The sequence below is a fragment of the Crocodylus siamensis genome, chromosome 11, assembly GCF_052110815.1.
Source record: "Crocodylus siamensis isolate JL-2025a chromosome 11, ASM5211081v1, whole genome shotgun sequence".
Taxonomy (NCBI): domain Eukaryota; kingdom Metazoa; phylum Chordata; order Crocodylia; family Crocodylidae; genus Crocodylus; species Crocodylus siamensis.
In genome coordinates this window covers 56256835-56275725 of record NC_143405.1, presented here as the reverse complement: position 1 = coordinate 56275725, position 18891 = coordinate 56256835, and the positions used below count along the sequence as shown (strand labels likewise).

Here is an 18891-nt window from a genome sequence, read left to right as displayed (position 1 = left end):
CACAAACATTAAATTGCCACCCTGCAGCCAAGTGGAAAGCCAATAGCTCTTCGTATTATTTATTTTTTTAAAATGGCAAAACTCCTGGGGAGGGAGGGAACACTTTGCTATACTTATTAAAATTGATAACACGAGTTCCATATCCTTAGGCTGACAAATGATACTACAGTCTTTTGTTCCACACGCTAATTTTACTTGCTTCATGCTGGTCACTAGCAGATGGTCTTGTGCTTAAATCACGTTAGTGGCAGATATAAAGTAAAGGATCATTAAATTATTAACATCTACATTTTTTTTGTCAGTAAAATGCAGACAGTTTTCGATGCGTCTTGCTGTACCAACTAAGACGATTACCATTCTTATTAACCTTCATCATGGTACATGCTACTAATACCACTATTTTAAGTGCTTTAAAGGATGCATTTGGCCATGAAATGCTACCTTCATACAGAAGTGCATTTTTAGATTCAAGTTTATCTACTTGAAGGGGATATTAATCTAAATGGTTTAGCTATTAAATCAATAAGAACTCAAGGGAGAGTCCTCCAATTTAAATTGCATTTACCAACTACTGTATTGGTTTTTCCATTTAACATCTTACCTGACATAAATTTAGTTGACAGACAAATAGATTGTAGCATGTAAATTCTTCATATTACTGCTCTCTGTGTGTGTGTGTGTGTGTGTGTGTGTGTGCACGCGCGTGCGTGATATAAAATATGACATGACTGCTGTAACGTACAAATTCCAACATGTAGTTTTCTTATTTATTTATTTGTATTTATGTTGCTATTTTACAGGACAGAATTCAGATCGAGCATGGAGCACTTAGGATAGCAAATATAAGCCTGGCAGATGCAGGCATGTATCAGTGCATAGCAGAAAACAGACACGGGACTATTTTCTCCAGTGCAGAGCTGAGTGTAATAGGTGAGTAATTTTCCTGAAAAAAATGAATAATCTCGCTCAACCGAATCCAATTTTGCTAAATCGAGATGTTTGAGCCAGAAGTGCCTCAGTGAACCTCTTGCACAATGAAAATGTGTTTAAAGGAATCTTTAAGCATGAGATTAAACTTAAGTTAGGGATCCATGTCAGAGAATTTCCTACATCACTCCATCTTCTCTTGTCAATATAAGTTACTGAGCATGAAAATTTGCAGCTTTCCACATGCTTCTTGCTGTTTAGAGCCCTTGGTGTATCACTCCCTTAAACAGCAAAGTAGAAAGCTATTATAGCGAAGTTGATGTGAAACACCCTGAACAGTAACAATCTACTCCCTGGATGTGGAGTCTGACTGTCTTTCAGAAACGTTGCAAAACCTTCCTCCTTAGCGCTCTTTCCAACATAAGAGTAAACTCAGAACCTGGTCACCTGTTTCAGCGCCTTCAACCAAAGCAAAAAATATCCTGTATCCCAGGCTGAGTCTTGACCCTAAATAGAGAAAAATGTCACAGACTCCATGAAGTCCTGTATAGACTTCATAGTTGTTGATTTTTACACGTAAATCACTTGGATGTGGTAACTGATAGAAATATAAATCCTATCAAAAGAAGGCAGACAGACTTTGGGAGATGGATTGTGCCTGTGGTAGAGATATATGTATGAATGTATTAATGAAAAGACTGGTTACAAACTATTGATGTATTTCAGTGTCCAAATTACACTTCTTTTTATTCATCTTCCTGGAGTAAAATTGCCCTGTGACTTCGCTACAGGAGGATTTCACTGATACGCTTTTTTCCTTTGTATTTGCCTACTAGGAAGAGGTGCTGAGCAGCCTTTTTATCAAAGATTTGGCCATAAACATGGGAGACTTTATAAAAGCACTATGCAATCTTACACCCCTTTTAAATGCAAATAAACATCTTGGGCCTGGCATATTTCTCTCTGTTACACTGCTCTAAATGATGAGTCATTAATGATCTTACCTATTGTAGTCTTTCTGAGGCTTTTGCAACAGAACTATTGCTCTGTTATTTTTCAGTGGTAAAAAATTGAGTGAAAGCTGGGACGTGGCATTTTCTGAGGCATACTCTGAGTCTAACAAGGGTTTTCTTGATTCTAAAAAGGTTGAGAACCACTTGCATTGAGTGAGGTGTCTTTCCTAGACCTCATATGTAATGCACAGCATCACTTAACCACAGCTTTTGCATGTTCCTCAGTACCTTAAGATCACAGGGATTTCAGATGAATGTGGAGCCAGCTAGGCAGATTTACAAGCATCTCAAGAACTGAAATCCTATCCTTACTTTGCAGGACTTCAAACTAGCATGCTGGAAGGTTATAAGGTCCTGATTCACCTATGACTTCTTTTGGTGTGTATTGGGAGGAGCTCTGTTGAATTCAGTGGAGTTGTGGCAGCATAAAACTAGTATAAGATGGGAATCAGGCCCAATGTGACTTCGAGGAGTTAGGAGGAAGTTAGGAGCAGAACAGAGAGTCTCTGGATTTCAGGCCACCTATACATGTACAGCGAGGCTGCTCTGAGCAGATCGAGAAATGATTAATTGAGTCTGCTGGAGCGTGGTAATTACTGTGCTCCAGCAGACTCCAGTGTCATGTGTATCAGCAACCCCGTGCTGAAAAATGGTGGAGGGGGCACTTTAAATAAAGCTTGTTCAACAAGCTTTAGTTAAAGCACCCCTGCTGCCATTTTTCTGCCCAGGGATGCCGATACACGTGATGCCCTGGGTGCTTTAATTAGAGCAGCTCTCAGAGCCACGCCAATTAAAAGACCCCCATACCCCACTCCCTCCCTCCAACTCCTGGAGCACATCTACAAATACCTTCAGTTCTGCTTTGAATTAGAAAGCCATTCTCCCTTTCCTTCTCCATCTGATGTGCACGCTGAAGTTACTCACTACAGCCCTTGTATGGAAGATAAAACTGGGAACCAATAAAGAGGTCAGATTTTGTGTAAGATTTCAAAGAGATAATTACAGTTTGTGATTAAACAATATTGGCTTAGTTATTTTCAGAGAAAATGTTCAATAATATTGTTTTGTTTGTTTTGTCCTGAAGAGCAAGGTGTTTTCTGCATATCACATTTTCAATGTAGGTCATCTTTTATCAACCAATATACATGCCTACATGGGAGGAGGGGGAGGAGGCACATTTTCATCTGAAAAATTGTCGTTGTTGCTGCTCAAGGAAAGTACAATAATGTTCAACAAATTAAGCTGCAGAATAGTAAGATTTATTGGGCATGTTACCTGCCACATAAAAGAAACCCTAATAAACCCGTTGATGCTTTTCCAGGCTATTCAAAAACCACTGCATAAACGCACCTTGTTTGGAGGCCAAGGCTTATCTTAAAATAGATGCTTAGCTTCTCTTTTGTGTTTGAGCTGCAGTTGTTATAGGGAGTCAGAATGACCTCTTTGCTTCATTGGCAGCTGAAAACATGCCAGTACACCATGGGGGTAAGATCAGGTGTGCAAACGATGACGTGGAGTCACTTTCCCAACTCCAGGTCATGGCTGCAGCACGTCTGACACGGGCAGCTGGTGAATGATTCTGACCAGAGCCCCAAGGTGAAGCAGAAAGGAAAGAAAGTGTCCTCTCCTGAAACGGGGGAGGAAAGCTGGGCAGTGCAACCCCTTCCCAAAGCACTCTGGAGGGAAGCAGGATGCTGCAGTTGCTCCCTTTAGATAGGCATTTTATCTTCAAGGAACTAAAAAGAGGAATCAGCCCCTTTTCAAGCACTGCATTTTGAAATCCCTTTTCCTCCGCTCAACAAATCCTTACTCCAGCGTCAGGCCTGTGCCTGTGCAGTAGTATCCACTCTTCGTCCTGATTCTGCATTGGATCCCATTGCATCACAGCCTCACGTAACCAGGAAGCAGTAAGAGTGTGGTGCCACTGCATACAACATTTCCTGCATTTTCCACAATGTTTCTTGCATTTCAGAAGTGAAAGAGGAAGTAAAAGAGGGTCACTTCTCCCATCTGCCTACCTAGCTAAAGATTTTAAAATGCTTAGCCTTAAAAACCCGCCAGCTAAACCAGGAGATAGCTTTGCACTGTGCACACACATGTGCATTCCATAATGGGAACCCTTAAAATGCTGGATTATAGTTATTTTGTAATTGGTGGTGTAAGCAACGAGCCTCTTTTCTTTTTTTAAGGATGGCTACTGTGTCTAGCTGGCAACGTTACGTGGAGTTCCCGTTGATTTTGGGAGCTGTGTGTTTGGCTGGGATTTTTGAAAGGTCTCCATACTCACACGTTCGGTACAGCTCGCACTTAGGCATCTAAATAAATGGCCAGTTTGTCAAAGGAACTAGCAGCTCCCACTGAGAAATCTTAACTTCCCTAGCAAATCTTTCCAGCTGTAAAATCAGTTATGTTAAAGGGCTGTGATGTTAAGCACTTGAAATGATTAAGTACCACTAATACCAAATGAGGCCGACAGCAAAACTAAATGAAAACAACAAATGAGAAATTATAGCAAGAGCTTTTCTCAGGCTGATTATTTACTGTTATTGTTACTTACAACATTGCTTAGAGGCCTCTGCCGAATCAGGACCCCACTGTGTCAGACCCTGCACAAACCCACAGTGAAATGCAGTCACTGCCTTGAAGAGCTTTCCCTCTTATAAGCTAAGGCAAACAATGGGTGGATGAAAGGAACAATACTTATTTTGCAAATGAGGCAGACAGAAATGACATGAAACGCCTGGGTCGCACAGGGAGGCCTTGGTAATTCTGAAACTTTCACCCAGGCTTCAGTATGCGGATTTAACCACAAGACCATTCTGCCATTTTCAAGTTTAAATGAAAGTGGAAAATACGATGAAAATGTCAGTTTATATCCGAGCACTTAGGTTTGGCCTTGACAGCCCGTTCTTAGACTGCTGCTTATATAGTTTAAGTCTATGCACTTCGAAACTTTAATACTTGATCTTTGCTTTCCAGCAGTGTGCTGTCTTGCTCCCATTAGAGTTGTAAAGTCTCCGTGATGGTAAAGGACTGACCCTTTTTCTGTCTCTACACCAAAAGTTCTTTGTTCCAGACAAATGCATTATGTAGCAGAACTTGTGGAATTCTGAAAAATCTGTTTTACTCGTGTATTTGGAAATGCAAGCCATAAATTCTGCTGTGTTTCCAAGAGTTATGTTACCTGCTATTCACAAGTGGTCAGGCTCTTGCACAGTACTGCGTGCTGGCATACAAATTAAAATAGAAGGTTCAGGTTCTTTTCCTTTCCGTCCCCCTCATACTCCATAAGTAATGACACTACGATTGTGAGAGTCATACTTTTTCCATTAAAAATTACAGATGTGTTGTCCCATACAAACGTTCTGTTCAGGCAACAGAAACAATATCATCTAGCAACCATTAAACAGGAAGAATAAATGTGAAGAGCTTGCTAAGAAACCTCGGTCTAAGAATTGTTGGTCTAAGCCAATGATTTTCAACCAGGGTGTGCCTTGCGATCCTTTCAAGGGTTTCACACATTAGCACGGTTAGATATGCAAACATGATTCACAAGATAAACCCAGAGATTTCAAATAGAAATCCATAGCTGTGGTCTGAGTTGTTTGCAACAGAAAAACTTCCCTATTATCTTCTCGTAGTCAAAAAAAAAAAAAGAGTGAAAACTACCAGCTGGTATTTTCCGAGGGGTGCCTTGAATCCTAAAAAAGTTGAGAATCACTGGTCTAAACCAAGCAACAAACACTGTGAATAACAGATATATGCAAAGATTGGTTCGTGCATTCCTGTTCAAAAAGAAAAAAAGGATCAATTCTAAGCAAAATGGTAATTAATATTATTCTATTTCATGCAGCCCCAGAATATGTTATTGTGGAGGACAGTGCTCATTAGGTCTCTCTTCTTTTGTGGAAAAGTTAGGCTCCAATGCTGTTTTTCAGTGCTGCTTTTTTACTCTCTCTTAATGCACTTTTTCTCTATGCTAAAATGAAACCATCCATCTGTGATTAGATGTAGAAGGCAAGACAGCTCAGAGATTAGTGGACTCAAAGATTCACAGAAACTAGAGATGGAAGAGAGCTATTAGGTCATATAGCCCATCCTGTTGTCAGTGTGGGATTATTCACTACACTGCATTCCTTCCAAGTAAGGAGGCAGAGTGGAGGGAAGAGAAATTTGGTGTCAGACTAGGCACTGTAAGAAAACCAAATTTTCCCTGTGGTCCGTGCTGCAGTTTTGTGTCATCCAACTACTTCAAGAGAGCTTAGATCATTGCATGTAGCATTAGGCAGATATGGTACACAGTGATCTACAGCTCTCCTGAAGTATCTTGGTGACGTAAGTCTTCAGAGCCAAGACAAATCTTTGAGCTTATTCCCAGAACCATATGCACTGGGGGAAAAAAAGAAAAAGAAAGCACTGCTTTTGGCCAAAATGCAGTTCAGTGACCAGATTTGCCTAAATTGCAAGATGGAATTCTTTGAAAACAAGAAAATGAATGGCAACCAAGAAGGAAATTAGGGGGTTTATGCATTTTCCACTGGCATCACCTTCATGCTAAATAAGAGGTAATCACTGACATCTGAGAAAAGAAGGGTTATACCGCTGCCGAAGATAGTAATAGACTTAAATGCATGATAAACAGGTGTCGCAGCCATTAAAAATCAGCTGAGAAACTGAAGCATAGCTATTGAAAAGTACCAAAGAAAACATGTACTGTGGAATTCTTCCTGCTGTGTAAAATTGTTATTTTGAATTTATATTTGTATTGTATTTTAGCCAATATCGATATGGATGATTTACAGTAGCTTGTAGTTACAGAAGTGACTTATGTTCTATATGCATGTGTTATGTATAACAATATGAAGGTAATATGAGGCCTTTATTGTCCTGTTCTTTCTAACTTGACCCTTTTTTGTAGGTATTACAGACTTGTACAGTTGATTTCCCCCCACCCCAAAAAAAAAACTTGGTCTGCATATTAACTGTAGTATTTATGATATCTGTTCCATGATTCAGCCCCATTCTGGAAACTGGTAAAGATTATTTAACAGACAGTCTGTTATGCTAAATGGTAACTCAAGTAATGATGCAGGACATCTTTAGAATAGTCAATTAATGAGTCCTGATTCCTACTTGGAGTAAATCAGGAAGGCCCCAGCTGGGTTTCGAGTCCTTCATATCTAAGTTTCATTGATAGTGAGTTTTTTTCTACTGAACACTCATTTCAAAGTCACTGAAGCTCTTGAGCACTCGCATACCTGCTTTTCCCATCACTAGCTTTGCACAGATGCTATTGTTGGTTTGGAAGATAAAGGTGTGGGTTGGTAAGACAATACACGGGAGAGTTCTGAAGGCCAAAAAATCTGACAAGTGGTTCTTTTCAGAAAGAATTACAAGAGGTTTCTACTTTCTTTTTCAGCTGTGGGTCCAGATTTTTCCAAAACCCTCTTGAAAAAGGTGACTCTTGTTAAAGCGGGAGGTGAAGTAACCATAGAGTGTAAGCCAAAAGCTTCCCCCAGACCTACTTATACCTGGAAGAAAGGAAGAGAGATCCTAAGAGAAAATGAGAGGTAATATCTTAAAGTAACTATTACTTTCATTAGCTTGCTCCAACCCAAGGGCTTTCAGAAATGAACGTTAAAATGTCATTAATAGGTTTCTGAAATTAACTTGCCAATAAATGTGAAAAAAAGTTAATGTTTCATCATTCGAGCTGGGGGGCAAGATTTCTATTCATGGCAATCTCTGCAGACAGTTAAAACACCTGTGCTACGGGCCTGGTACAGATGCATACTGATCGGCAAATCTTTTGCCTTTGAATTGCTCCAAATAGCCATTGTTTTTCAAATTTTTATTCCCAGGAGATAATAGTCCTGAAATACTCTAGTGCAAATGACTGTGCCCTTGTAAATTATTCAATCTCCCAGCAAACGGCAATTATTTGGGGTCAGTAATTAATTTGGCAATCGTACTCTCTGACTTGGAGATGGGTACTTTCTGACTGGCCAAATCACTTTATTTTCCCCATGCAATTTTTAACAAGACTTAACCTGGGCTTTACCTTTGTGCAATGACATTTAAAACATGCTGTTCTGTGTTAGTATTTACTTGGCATTATATATCATACTAGCAAATACCTGCTATTCTACGACCTTTTTTTCTTTTTGCAAATGAAAGTTGATACAGACTTTTAGTTCTGTATTTATTGAATTACTTTAAATGAAATCGAAATACCATATTTATATCCAAAGCTTTTAGTTCCACTTGCTTTCATATGTCTGATATGCCACAAGAATGACTTCTCCCATAATTTTGTGATATTTCTAATTATATTAGGGAAAGAAAATCAGCAACCGCTGAAGTGCTGAAAGGTTATTTTTAAAAGTTCACTGGAGAGTCTAATCCTATACTTGTTTTATCAAAACTGCTTGCCTTAAATAACCATTTGAATATTTTCAGTAGGAATACAGTGTATCAAAATCTATAGTTCATTTAGGACCAGATCCAGAAAAATGCTAAACACCATCTGTGAAGTACTGAACATCCTTATTTCCCATTGATTTGAGGAATGAAGCAGCTCATCACTTAGTAATCTCTGGCCTTTATAAAGCTATTGTACTATGAGTTTTGGTTTTGACTTCTTGGGCTGGCCTATTTGAGTAGTTATTTTGATCCATGTTAGACCAGTCTAAACTACACCGCTTACAGAAAACCATGTAACTTAGATCGATTCCACCTTGGGCTTTTTGAATGTCTGTACCTAGCCTAAATGGGCTAAATAATTGTCATTACTGAGGCAAAAAACCTCCTGTTAGAAGTCAGATTAGGTTTTACCCAAGCAAGCACTGCAGACTTTGGTCTTTACCTATGATTACGCCAATTAGTACAACTTCTGTGAGGCTAGTACTAGGTGGGCCACGTCTACGTGTGCAATTAATGTGACTGAATATACTCCGGCTCAATTTGAGCCAGAGTAGACTAATCCTGACATCACTGTCTACACATACATTTAAACACAGTCATTTACTGCACTGCCAGATACCACTTGTATCTGATAGCAGCACAGTAAATTAGTCTACTGCGCCCTAGTTGCTGCACACGTGTACATGATGATCCTTTACTACACAGCAAATTAGACTCCTGTGTAGTAAAGCATCTCATGTAGACATTCCAGGTTAGAGTTATGTTCATGTTTTTTCAAGAATATATTTAGTCTAAAATTAAGATCTCGTTCTTTTGACAAGGGTTGTAATGAAATTGTTACTTACCTCCGAACTATGAATTCACAGTTCTTGCATTCTTCGGTACCCAAAGTGTACCTTTTTTTGCTTTGGCATTTCACATCCTTGTTTCCTCCTCATTTTAAATTGGGATAGAGGGGTAAGTTTTAAAAGTTCAGTGCTTCAGATTGGCTTTTTGTCCACCTAGCTGTACTACTGCTACTGTGGATACTGATAACAATGGAATACTTCACACTTGTATTTTACTCACCAACCGTCTCCCTCAATATTTTGACTTAGTAGGTATTGGTGTGGTACTTATTTAAAAAGATACCATTTAACTCAATTTGTATTCCTTGAATGTGTGTGGTCACTTTGATAATTTGGCTTTTAGCAAGAGAAAAAAACAATGAAAAGTTAAGCAAGACACAGATTAACTACAGTGTGTTAGCTACTGATTCATAGGACTGTGAGCAAATGACAATATCGCATCTGTTGCACATAAGTAACTCATGTTCACTGGAGGCACTAAGCAAAAGGAGATACAATCATGAAAAAATAACAAGAAGATAATAACTAATGCAAGAACTGAGGCAAGATATCAGCAGGTTTATTTTTTATTTTGTTTATGTGGCCCAAATTGAATTATAATTCTTTCAGTTATTTCTCCCAGCTAATACTTTATCAGGATAATGATTTTCCTTCTAAATTTTCCGTACTGGTGTATTGCTACACATACATTATAACCTTCCTGCCATCCTGTAAGCAGAGGTACCTGCTTCTGTTTGGAAGTAACAGAAAAGCTCTCATGGGCACACTGTATTTAGTTTTAGAATGAAACTCAAACCATGCTTTTTAAAAAATTCCTGAAATGTGAAGACATTTTTCTTCTCCTTGCCTTCTTTCTTCTCTCATCTTCCATATCATTTGTCACAGTTAAGAAACTAGCTGCCCCACTTTTCGGTCTCTGAAGGCGTGTATACCCCATCTCTGCTGAGCCCAGGCCAACACCAATCATGACTCCTGCACCATGCATGCTGAAGTTGGGTGTTTGGCAGAGTAGATAGCTTAGAGGAGGTGTTTTCAACCTTTTTGGATCAGTGTAGCCCTTCCAGTGGCCGGACGTGGAGCAGTATACCCCCAGCGACTGGGCGTGGAATAGTGTATCCCCGGAAGTGGAGTGGGGAGGAGGGGAGGCTGGCACTTGACTGAATGTGGAGGGCTGGGGTGTCACACAGCTGGATGCAGAGCAGTGGCAACCACCATGTGCAAGCTTCCCCTGCCCCCCCCCCCCCCCACATCCAGCCATGCTCCTGCATGGAAGCGTGGGATTGTGCGTGGCGGCGCTCCATTCCCGCCTGCCCATGCATACCCCCTAGGATTTTCTCAAGTACCCCCAGTTAACCACCCCTGGCTTAGAGGGGTCATGGGAATCTAAGAATAGTTCTGGGAGCACACACTTCAAGAACCTCTTCTTTGTCTAAGTGCTGGATCATTCTCCCAGGATTTTGAAATGAAGAAGGTCTGCAGTAAATGTCCCATCAACTGGATACCATGCACCAAGTCAGAGGGTGGGGTGCACTGGCAACATGTTTCCTGCGAGGGTTATGTCCTGCTGCTCCAGACAATCATGGATATCCCTGATAAAATCTCTTGAAATCTATGAAAAAATACATCAACAATAGCTGCTGATGATGCTGACATAGTTTCATGAGCCTCCCCCCCGCCCCCCCATCACCACTTGGGATAGGCACCTGGTTAGTTTTAATTAGTTCACCCAGGACAGGAAGCACAAGTTTCAGGTGAGTTGTGAAACACACATTTCCATAAGATTGCCAGCCTAGCCAACACTGCAAGCTCTTGAGCTTTAGATAACCACCTGATTTTGTGGAGACTTCTCCAAACTACACCTCAATTCTGATGCCGTAGAAGTTAATTGATTGGGACAATCCATCCAGTTCCAAGAGGAATGAAAAGCAGTGTCAGTCTAACAGTTCCCCAGAATGCTTTGAATTCTACTCTGAAGGCTGTTTGATAGCATGGCAAACATTTGGGCTCTCCCCTCGGGGATCTTGTGACTTTGCAAACAGATTGTGATATTAAGGTATAATATCTAGAGGCAGAAATAACATACATTGTATTGCGCTGCTGGGAATCCTGTTCTGGAGGCCACTACTGTCCAGGAGGCAGAACTAAGTGTGATGTTAGATGTTTGCCCAGAAGGCAGAGTCTATCTTGGAAAAGAACTTTATGCTTTAGGTTTCATATTCTTCTCTGGAGGCAGAACTACTGTGTACAGTGCCCTTAATGAATAACCTGCCCTGGAGGTATCTCTTACTGGTGTTTGAGAGCTATGCAATTGTGTTATTAGAAATTCTGCCCTGGGGTACAATTATATTATTGTAGTCATTAAAGGCAGCTCATCTCCATAATAATGGAAATCCTGCCTTGAAGGCATAATGACATCAAAGTAATGTTAGTAGACTGGCTCCAGAAGGTAAATTATATATACCTATAGCATAGATATAGATATACTCCAAATTCAGCTTGGGAAATAAAGACAGCTCCTACATAGCCACGGAACAAGCGTTCTTCATCTGTTCTTGATGCTACATGAACATCCAGCTTCACGATTCATGCCTGTTATGTTCTATGAGCAAGACCTTTGGCCCCATTTAGGCAACTATGTGCAAATCACCTTAAGCATGGCTGATCTAGCCACGAGAAGGTCCTTTGTACTGGGCAGCAGTGTGACGATATAAACCTACAACCAGAAGCTCCTATCTTCTTATCCTTCTGTGTGACGTGTGGCTAGGGCATTGGCAAGCCCCAACTTTCTGGGTTGGCCATTGACAGGGAGAACGCTTGGCTTCTCTGCTTTTTTAAATATGTCTCTCCATCTGGGGGAGGGGAAGGGGCAGAAGGGGGCTTATGAAAGCTCCCTGAAATTACTTTTACACCTTTGTCCTCCTTGCCTACGCCAGGTAATTAGACCTTATAATTTTCAGTAAGTACTGGCATCTTGGATGTGAATCCTACATACAGGTCTATAGGAAAGGGCATTCACACTCCACGGAGGGAATTTCTCTTATACTTTTGCATCCTTAATACAAAGTCCTGGTTAAGCATCTTACATTTCACCGTACTTGCTATTTGTGGCCATTCTTTCCTAGCACTAAATGCTACCAACGGTTATCAGCAGGAGGGCAACCATGACAGACAGACTTGTTACTCCAGGATTTTCTTAAGCCTATCGTTGTAATTCAATTACAGTGAAGGCTGCAATGTTCCATGGATTTTTTTTTTAAACCAGGGCTTGTGTTTTAAAATTGTTATGCTTTTTGAGAGGATCCTATTGCAGCAAGCTTTTGATTTCTGTGTAATTATGAAATGATTCTTGCAGAGAAATACCTTTCAGTTTTAGGTGGGGTGCCTGCTTCGGATCTTGCTTACCTTGGCGTACTTCAGCAGTAACTCCACTCAAGTCAATAATTTTGCGGGAGTTAGTTCTGATGTACAGCCCAAGCGAGAGAGAATCAGACCTTGGATGAGTAGAGAAAATCCAGGTGGTTCAATCAAATAAAATTGTGATGTTTGCTTACAACCACCCCTATACTTCAAACCGAGAAAAAAAAAAGGCAGTATAATTCAGCTGCAGTTATCCACCTGGAGCTCTATAATTATGTCAAGAAGAAGTTTTGAAATAATTTAGAAAATTTAAATTCCTCTTCACTTTCACATAATCCTCCATATTCCAGATGATTAGAGCACTGCATAATCCAACAAATTTGTATCACGTATGCTGAATGGATAAAGTCTGTTGCTTTCAGCCAGAGTGGCATTGTGATTAGTACAGTATCTCTTACTGACACCATAATCAGCATTACCAAACTCAAGCATTTTGTCCCTGAATCACAGAGATTCAATTTTCACCTAACAATGTATTGCATATTTCTGTTATCTTGAATAAAAAGAATTACTTCCGTTTGAACTGATCTTCATTCCCTGAACCTATTAGGGTGAAATCGTGTCATAAGAGTCAGAGGTAAGTGTCAGGACACAGGAGTTCTAGGCTCCTCTTCCTGACCTCCATGGGTAGGATAGATCTCTCTCTGTCTCTCCCCTTCTTTTTTCCCTGCTAACTGACCCACTTACCTACTTATTACAGTGGGGGAGTGCAAATGAACAAATACTTGCAAAACATCGGAAAATCTCACACAAAAGGCACTTCTTTGGTTGCAGGTATTATTGCTCCATCTGTACAGACATCAAGGGTACACTCTGCCCTTTTTTCCCATGACATAAGACAGCAGCAGTCCTGGTTATATTAATGAAAGGTTAGGTCATGGCTGTGCCTCAGGCCCAGAGGAAGTAAGGATGCATAATGGTATCTTTTCCAGGAGCAAACCAGGGATCACAGCCAGGATGTCGCGGTCTGTTCCCTGGTCATGCCCTTACTGGCTCTTATGGGCATGCCCTCAGAGCAAAAGTGTAGTAGCTGTCCAAATATCAAATGCTGCTCTACAGGTCTAGTTCATGGGCTCTGCACAGGGGACCCACAAGGGCTGTGTTTTAAGGAAATCCTACCTCAAACCTGCGTAATCTGTTGTGGGAGCACTGTCTGGGCATCGTACTGACTTGTATTGTCCAAAGACTGCACTAGGACCTGAGCTGTACCCTCTGTGACTATGGGGCTTTGTAATAGTAAATCCACTTGCTGCTCTCTGCGACCAGGCTTCTGCTGTGGGACTTGTCAGGGATAAGCACTTTAGAGCACAGCTCCCCCAGACTACATGGTGGGCTACCTCTGCTCAGAGCCGGGTCCCCGCACGTGTGAGAACCAGGATAATTCATGTGTGTTTAATGCCTTCTGCCCTCAGGAAAGGAATGGCAGTGCTTGGTCCCTAAGCTACAGACAGATTCGCTTTGTCCAAGTGTAAGCAAGTGAGCAATCTTGAAAGTAGAGCTGTACAATATGTGGAGAAAATGACAAGACCCTGCATTATGTCTCATGTTCAGAATTAGGCATTCATCGCTTTCCCCTTCAATCACACCGTTTCCATTGAGCCCCACGGTCTGTTGTCACTCATCTGGTCTGCCAGCTCATATCAAGACCAGTGCTTATGCATGTCCTAATCCAATTCATTTTCTGTTACTATAATGAAGGTTTCAAATGTACACACGAGGGACTCCGTTCCTAATGATTTCCTAAAAGACACCGAACGTCAAACTAAACCCACTATGAGAAGCACGCACAGAGTAAAACCAAAGAGTGGTTTGACTTTTATGCCAAAAACATTACTTTTTTTTTTTCCATTCTCGTTCATGTAATCTCCGACACCGTTAGAACTGTCTCCTTTGTAAGAGCCTACAGCGCGTGTGTTGTTTATTCCTCTTAATTGTAAGGAGAAAAAATTCATAAAGAAGCAAATGATGTTCTGAGCCAGTAGCAAAGAATGTGAAAATGTCCAATTAACCAGCCACTCACTAGGACTTGGATAATAGCAACATCTGTTATCTTAATTAAACAAGTTCCTATATAAAGGAGCCTTCATAGTGCCCTTTGTTAGAGCCAGATCTGACCTAGATACTCTAGGCACGCTCACTACCTTCATGGGAATTTTCCCAATTGGTCCCATTATACCACAGCCTTGACAAGCTCTGTGATATATGAGCACACTCATGCACACACAAAGCCATCTTATTTAAGGCAGGAGGTTTTTTGATGAAAACCAATAAAAGCAAAGAAATGCAACGTTTAACTGGCATTTCTCCATTTACTCACTGAGCCTTGGTATTGTGGTACTGGGAGGTATGGAGCATTGTTCACTGAACTTCCACCCCTCCCTGATGAAATGATGAGAAACCAAGTTGAGGAGATACAGTAACATTTTCAAAAGCCCCATGTTCAGAAGCACCTTAAAGAGCTCTAGTATTCAGGTGTTGCTCTGCTCGGTATCACAACAAAACCTGATTTAAATAGCAGAAGTGACTTAGGCCCTTGAGGAATGGGCTTGTCCACACTGCAGACTGCAAACATAGAGTAGCTATCTGTAAAGAGGTAGCTTGGATACCGCTGCCAGTCTAGCTACAGCAGTACAGACCTCAACAGGGGCTAGTTTTGACTCACCAAATTTACTTCTTGACTAGAATCTGGGAGACAAATGCAGTTCTTGTGCATGAACAAAGCAGCTCTGAGGTCCCTGCTTAATTAAAAGTAATATAGGGCCAGAACAAGACAGTCTCTGACACGTACTCGTAGATGTGTCGTAATGAAAAATGCCATTCCTTGCAATACATGGAAAGTAGCACAGCACCATGTAAACACAGGGGAAGGACTCATAGCACGGGATGCATCCTTGCAGATGTGATGTTCTATAAAGGCCCATTTATGAAGGCCCATTTTCATTCCTGCCTAAGTGCATTGTTCTTGCACAGTGCTTCAGCTTGTGATCAAGTGTTGTCTTAAATGCAGATGAATAAGGACACCTCCCTATGTTGATTTTTGCGGCGATGTCAGCTTCACTGATATTGGGTGAGATCCTGACCCTTTTGAAATGAAGCTGGTTACCCTTACTGGACTTCTGCCTCAAAGTCCAGAACAGAGCAGTCCACTTTCTTGGTACTGCTGCAACCCCTGAAGTACTGTCCAAATTAGTGCACTAATGGAGAGCAGGCAATTTAAATACCCACTTTCCAGGAAAATAACATGATGTGAGTCTGAATCCCTGAGTCTGCTTTGAAAGTCTCCAGTTACATGCCCCGTTACCAGGTACACACTCACTCACTCACTCACTCACTGCCTCCCTCCCTCCCTCCTCAAGCACCAGCCGGTCTTGCTTCAAAATATGAAATTATCACCCAACAGTTTGCCAAACTAAGTTATTTTAAGGTTATTATTTCATGCTTTCTCAGTCGAATGCACGCATTAATACAACATTATGTATTTCACTTTAGGTTAAGCGAACAGCCACAAATTCCATATTGCAGTGGTAGCCCCTGGGAATGGCACAGAAGCTTAGAATTTGGGCCGTAGTTTTAACTATAAACCAATATTTAAATAGCTTTCAACTTCTTCTGCAGGGGCTTCATTGAACTGAATAAAAAAAATGAGAGGAGGGGGAAAAGAAATCTATACCTGACTTTTATGTCTTGCAACTTTTGTTCTGTAAAGTGACTCAAAGCCACTTTGCTTTCTGAAAAAAATATTTAACTATTTTTTTTGCTCCCAACAATGATTTGTTAGTTAGGATGCCAAGAATTACAGTGCTGTTTATAAAGGCAAATGTTAAGGCTGCTTTATAAGCCACTAAAAGTAGGAGATTTCTGCATAATGGCAATTCTGACAATATATTAACTACAGTGCTATATAATGATACCAGTTTAATAAGGAAAAATTGAAATGCTAGCGGTAGATAAGAAAGAGAATGCAAATTGGTTTTCCCTAACTGCCTAGATGTGTCTTGAGTTATAAAGAGCCAGATTTCTTTTGGTGGCCTGGAACCTCCTTAATTATTTCTTAATTGTTTTAAAGAGTCAAAGAAGAAAGTGACAACAGGGCAGAAAAAAGCATCTTATCCACCCTGGTGCCTGTGTGCTAGCAGTGATGACATTATTTCCATATTGGTAACTTGACAGATGAATTGTAAGCATTTGCTTTTGGACATGCAGTCCAGTGACATTCCAGCAGAGACCAAAACCCCAGAGGAAGCTCCCAACCATTGTTTTGCATTAATTGTGTTGACTTTTTGTTTTGTTTTGTTTTAATAAAGCACCTGTGCAATTACTTTTAGGCAGGCAGGTAACCAAATCATCAATAACTTGTCGGCTTTTCATTACATCCTGCCTTGGAAAAGTGAAAAATGACACTCTGTAAATAGCTTTCTGAAGTGTGAATTGACATTACCACATTTATCTTAGTTTTCAAAGACAATTGCATAAGGTGGCTTTACCCTGTTTGAACATCTGAAATAACTGACCTGTCAACTTATTTTACCCAATTTACTGCAAAAGAGAGTGAAAATGAACAAGATAATACTTGATTGGATGGACAGATGAATTGAAGATCCAGAAATGCAGGATGTCCCCAGTTTAAAAGGAGTTGTTTTAATTCATAGTTTATTTCCCAGCGGAACCTATGCTTTCTCTGTGTTTTATTCATGGAAGGATCCGAGTGCAGTGTTAACACTAGCTCACTGATGTGTATTCAATACTCTAAATCTAATTTGTGGCTTTGTGAGGTTTCTTTGATAAAACACCTTGGCTGTCTTTTGTGTAGACTTGGCGTGGCCGGCACTTTGAGCTGATTCTGAATCACTCATCGTTCTTTTGTGCTTCAGTGATCATCCAAAAATAAGCCATGAAGTTCGATCCCTAAGCTTCCTGCAGTTGCCAAGGCTGCTCCTTGATCTGAGAAAATGAATCAAGCTAGTCAGGAATTCTGACCAGCAACAAAAAAATGGTTTTCTCTGGAAAAATGTGGGTTATTCAAAACAGAGACTTTTTACTGAAGCCAGTAATGATACTTATACCGAGAAAGATCTCATAGGTCTGACCTGGGAATTCTGGTTAAAACAAAAGAGGCAAAGAGAGACCCAGGCTAGAATAGCCTCTACCCTGGTGACTAGTGCCAGTATCCTAGGTGTAGCAACTCCGAGTTCAAGTCCTTTAGCAATTTTTAAATGAGTAACCAAGCTACTAAACTACCAGCTGCATCTCTCTCAGTCTCTCCCTCATAGGAGCTATTCCAGTTTGTTTAAGTAATTAAGTATTGTTGGAGTAAGACTTTGAACCTGGGTTGCTCACATCCCACGTGAACCCTAACCACTGGACTGTGTGCTCTTGTAGAATGGCCTTCTCTCTGTCTCCCGAGTCTCATTTTTCACAGGAAGCTTGGAAAGATCCCTGCTTTATGCTAATGTGGAATGAGAAAACTATTTAAACGATGAAGATTTTAGTGGGACAGAAAAGCCACTTCCCTCCTTGCACTTGGAATGAATACATTCCCTGGGATTGATCCACGTGAGAGATTTGCAGCCTACTGCAAATGCCCGTTCTTGAGGGCAGAGGTAATGGGCCAAATGCCACTATCAGTTGCAGCTATGTCATTTTAAGCAGAACAAGATTCAGTAAGCTTATCTCTAGGCCAGAGGCAGCCCTGCCATTCTACTCTGCCTCATCAAAGTCTGACAATTGAACCACAGGGAATGATGTCAAGAAACTCTCTGAACTCACTTTATTAGTAAATTGAGTGAGTTCCCAGATGTCCTAACATTGGAGCAGGTTTTTCATCTCAGGCTGACTGAAGGTCATCGATTCAATGAAGCTTGGGCTCACAGGGCTTGGCTCGTCGTTGGTGAAAATCAGCGTGCTCCATTGAAATCAATGGAACTATGCCGGTTACACCGGAGAATTAAAATCCAGGTGTTGATGGAGAGTGCTCTTTTTGGTTGACATCTCCCTCACAATATTGCAAAGATCAAGAAAGGAGTGGAAGTCCATTTTTATCCCAGAAAACAGCCCCCCCATCTCGCGCTTTCTCGCTCTCTCTGTCACACGCACGCAAACACTGTTTTGTTGTGTATCATTTTAAAGACTTAATCCTAATCTGCAGCTATAATCCATTTATCTCACCTGAATCAGCACATGGCTAATATTCTCAGTCTAAGCGATACTACAAATCTGTTCTTTTTCTGCATTAAATCCAAAACCACAGTGAGTTCTCAAAAAGG

At 40.8% G+C, this 18891-nt stretch overlaps 1 protein-coding gene across 6 annotated transcripts in view; it reads left to right on the top strand.

Annotated features, from left to right (window-relative positions):
* Positions 1-18891, top strand: part of CNTN4 (contactin 4) — a 581748-nt gene that overhangs the window by 479080 nt on the left and 83777 nt on the right. For all 6 annotated transcript variants that reach the window (XM_090021956.1, XM_090021955.1, XM_090021954.1 and 3 more), the window contains exons 11-12: positions 801-930; positions 7360-7510. In XM_090021956.1, the coding sequence (XP_089878082.1) occupies positions 801-930; positions 7360-7510 (281 nt within the window). The remainder of the gene's footprint in view (positions 1-800; positions 931-7359; positions 7511-18891) is intronic.